Here is a 4287-nt window from a genome sequence, read left to right as displayed (position 1 = left end):
TACATGTGTATGTATGAGACTTTCGCGGTGTTAAGGATGCATCGAAAGGAGGCTTGGTTTTGCTTACTTGTGGAGTTTCCTCTCTGCACGAAGTGAAGTGGGGAATGCTGCATCTTACGGACGGTGCCTCCTAGCCTTTTCAGCCACATGGAAGCAGGGCGAGAGGCTAGTGGCAATTAAAGTGGAACCATTGTATCAAATTCCAAAACGTGAAGCAGAACTTGGCGAGGGGTTCCGTCACACTGCGGTCCACGCAGTCTTACTCTACACAGTGGAGGACCTGAAAATGAGATTGATGTGCTCGATTCCTCCACGTGGTTCGCGAGGAGTCTCATTCTCGTTCGCTGGGTGTGCCCTCTCTTCGGTGTTAGCTGAGGCATCTGTCTTCTTACACAGCATTGCCCTACTTCCAGGCTGCTTTTGTAGAGCCTTGTCTTTTGAAATGCGTGAGGTTCAGGGAGCGTAGCGTTCTTTTGGAAGACATTTCACGAATTCAATCTAGACATAGGCCTTCACTTTGTCAAGGGAGTCTCCGAAATACTGCGTGGGCTAGTTTATGGATTTTGGGCGTTCAACCAGGGGAACTGCTTAAAAATGCACAGACAATCTGCCGGGAGGAAACTTCTAAAAGTAGCAACCTCATGTGGGACTCGAAGCTACGTGGACGACTATCCCACGGTTATCGACAGGTGCGTGCAACCGTAACGGCGCACATGATAAGCTGAAGGACCTACAAATCAAGTTCGCCATTTCATTATTTTTTTCTTTAACAAAAAGCTTGGACCCACAGAAAACATGGGATCTTTATTGACAAACGCATCCAGTGGGGACAATACTCCTTTGCGCAGATAGCAGGCTTTGAAACTTCACACAACCACCGGCATGCAAGGAAAATTTAGTCATCTACACATCCTTGTAAACAGTTCACTAAAAAGAAGTGAAGAAGCTGGTTACTTTGGTCCCCGGCAGGAATGAGGAAGTCACAGGGAACCTCAACGAACATAGCATGATGTAGGTTGGACGCTCCAATATGAGTAGGCTACAAGGGACTCTTCCCTATATGTAGGCAATGGCTCAGCGTTACCCCGTATAGTTGATCCAGCTCACTTACGCTGTGCTGTCCGCGTAGCGTTGATACCACGAAATATCTGCCACTGCAAAGCGCTAACGGTGTTGAGGAGATGCAATTAATTCCCATAGCGACCAGCATATGAGGTAATAAGGCGACAACTGTGGTCCTTATACGCAAATATGTCGCCGATTCTATCTTCCCATTTCAACTGCCCAGTTGGTAGAGACTATGTCGGTTGTTTCTGACGGTAGGTAGTCCCCAGTAGGCACTTTGTAGCACTACATCGGTTGTTGCCGAGAGTTGGTGGGCACCATTAGACATTGTGGATCGAATGCGCATGCCCGGGACAATCAGTATACGCGTATTGACAAATAGAAGTTCATAGTCTACATGAAGGGCTTTGCGCTCCCATCTTGCACAAGTAAATGCCCGTGGGGGGCTCTGTAGAAATAGCACGTATTGGGACATCCTACCAAAATGCAGACTCTTCGGATTAAAGGCACCCACTTAACTTCGCTCCTACCGTATATACCACCCCACTGCACGTCAAAAGAAGGCATCCTAACAGCACTGCAGGGAAATGCGACTTCTCTCTCCTTATAATGCACATAAAGCGCCCAGACTACATGATGAAAATGGAATATGTAAATCCCCTACTGCATAATTCGCAAGCAAAGCCCCCTTCCATAATCAGTATATAACACTCTACTCCAAAACACGGCAAAAAGCCACGACGGCAACAGTAGGCTGCAGATTTGTCCATGGCCTTGGTATTTGAGCGATCCATTCCACTCTCGGTTTCCTCACAATGAAGCTCGAGTTAACGCTTCACTGCGTTAGCCAATGATCTTCCCCTAAGCCAGGCTCAGAAACTTTCGTAGCTGACAAGAAAAAGAGAACCACACGTACATCAGCACTGAAAATGATCTGCCTACACAGTGGCTGATAGCTGGAAGAAACGTGGAAGTATAATTTGTTCTCCTGAAACTTACCAGAGACCTCGAGTAGAACTCTCCCAATGCAGGGCACAGTTGGTGGCTTTTGGAACCTAAAAAGCAACCGAGTTGTTTCCCCTTCAGGTACTGCAACCACATCACCACATGATTGCATACTCAAGTTTCCCTGTGTATGTAAAATAAGATGCACAAGGCATTTAAATTAGCGGTTGTACACAGTGGAAGAAAGTGCTATGCGGTGGGTGGCCACAGAGCTGTACCGTCTGTTCGACCTTTTCTGTAATGCGCTCACTGCTATTCTCTTTAGCTCCTGCGATCAACTTCGTGATCATCTCTTCAGTTACACAAGCCACGTCGCGTGCAAACTGAGCGCACACAAGTGAGGTGTCACAAAGTAGTGCTGAAGTGGCGTGCGTGTATGACCACGTGCTTTCCAAGTGCGCGCGTAGCTACAGGATGGGGAGGATGTTGCTTGTCTGACGTGAAGAGAGCTCCAGTCAAACCCATCCGGGTAAAATGCCCTTGGCCGCGGATCTGGTACACCCACATCATTGATGGTCTGAACGCACCCGGACGCACTCTCGTGATTGCCTGCTCGTGGTCTTAACCGCAAGCTAGGTTTCTGGAGGAAAGTAGTCCGGGAAAGCGGTGAAAACCAAGTTACTCACGCTTTCAATAATCGTTATGACTATTTTTAAGCTGCCGGTGCCATCACGTAGCGTATATTTGGCGTGAAACTGCTCTGCAGGACGTTCAAAGCATTGTAGACGCAGAAACGCAGGGGCTGAATTGTAAGTGGTAGCCATTCACCAAGGAAGCATACATATGTACGGGACACGAACTGCTTAGAACTGTTGTCAACTGGCTGGACGTTCCGAAGTCGCGTTGAGTTGTTAAAATCGTATTTGATTATTAATGTGGCGGTTGGATTACCGCTGCGTGAGTCCCCGTGGGGGTGGCAAATATCCTTTGCAGTCTCTTGCATCTTCCACAACGTCCTTCGCAACGATTCGTAACCCTGCAACTTGCAGAGCAGGCGGACACCAACAGCTATGTGTGGAAGGCCCGCAGTTTCCCTTTTACCCAACTAAACAACAAGCCCGAACCTGAATATGCGTGCCCTTTGTTGTCTATTTACGACCGCACTTTGGATGTGCCGCTTGCACCCGAAGGTAGACATTAGGTTGTACCCCATACGTACTCTTCCAAGCCTAGGAAAGGGATAGTATTGGTTGGGGTACATATAATGCGGGGAATGAAAAACTCCAGTCTGCACATCAGTTTCGTGTTGAACCCGTCGCCTTGTAGCACGCTGATTGCTTGCTTGATCAGCAGTACCACCTGAATCGGCAGCAGATGTGGAAGGCCTCGGAGGAGGGTTTTCGAACGTTTTGTAGCCTTTTCCACCTGATCTGCGCCCCGTAGGTGAAGAGAATGAGGACCGCAACCTGTTAAAGAAAGATCCTCCGCCCCTTTGCGAACCACGTCGTCCCACTGCGGTCCCTGTCATGCAGGGGCCTCCCTCTTCGTCGAAAACCTGCGAAGAATGCAGAAAGACAGTGAAGAGCATGAAACGTCAGATCCACTCTGTCGAAAAAAGCGCTGCTACATCTACTGTGCGTAAATAGCCTTACACGTTGCAGCAGGGGTTGCCTCTCTCCATCATCCCAGTCGCCACCTCCTTCTGCCAACATTCTTACAGATGCCTCCGCGCGATTGGGTAATCGTACTGTACATTTCACAACAAGGAAGATCAGGGCAGTAGCGAAAGCCGCCCACAGTGCAGTGCGCCAAGTGGCACTTTGCCCGCGAATTCGCCGACTATGTGGGTCGCGTTGGACTGCATTTTCGGTTTGCAACGAACGACCAGCTCGTCGAGTGAGAGCATCCAAAAGCCCGGAATCAACCCATGCTGCTTCCATTGTTCGTCCATGAGGTACGCACGCAGGTCGGCCTATTGTGCTCGTAACCCCACACCGGCGGGCCAACTAGCCTGAACAGCTGCAATGCACACCGAAAGGCAGACATCTGCACGACCTTGCCGTTGCACAGTGGTGCAAGACAGCCCAATTATGCAAGGCCAATGAACAAAGTTTTCCTTGTGCTCCCATACGGTGTAACTGGGGGCCGGGCATCAGGGTAAATAAAGGTAAAGGTGGTTACCCTTGCCATATTCTACCACTACTCACATTCAATGGTGTCTCCAAACTCGCTTCCGGATGCCAGAAGGGTTCTCAACACGTTTTAAGCAACTGGCAA

The 4287-nt window shown here is 49.2% G+C and overlaps 1 protein-coding gene across 1 annotated transcript; it reads right to left on the bottom strand.

Annotated features, from left to right (window-relative positions):
• Nucleotides 1–1458: 1458 nt before the first annotated feature.
• EAH_00056380 (hypothetical protein, conserved) lies at nucleotides 1459–3013 on the bottom strand (the record flags this gene model as incomplete). Its single annotated transcript, XM_013393808.1, has 6 exons — nucleotides 1459–1611; nucleotides 2065–2154; nucleotides 2289–2393; nucleotides 2510–2587; nucleotides 2697–2770; nucleotides 2962–3013. 6 exons carry the CDS (start codon nucleotides 3011–3013, stop codon nucleotides 1459–1461), a joined length of 552 nt encoding a protein of 183 aa, XP_013249262.1.
• Nucleotides 3014–4287: the final 1274 nt, after the last annotated feature.

Source organism: Eimeria acervulina, genomic scaffold (genome assembly GCF_000499425.1).
Source record: "Eimeria acervulina Houghton genomic scaffold, Eah_scaff1161, whole genome shotgun sequence".
Classification (NCBI taxonomy): domain Eukaryota; phylum Apicomplexa; class Conoidasida; order Eucoccidiorida; family Eimeriidae; genus Eimeria; species Eimeria acervulina.
This window is presented reverse-complemented; position numbering and strand designations above follow the sequence as displayed.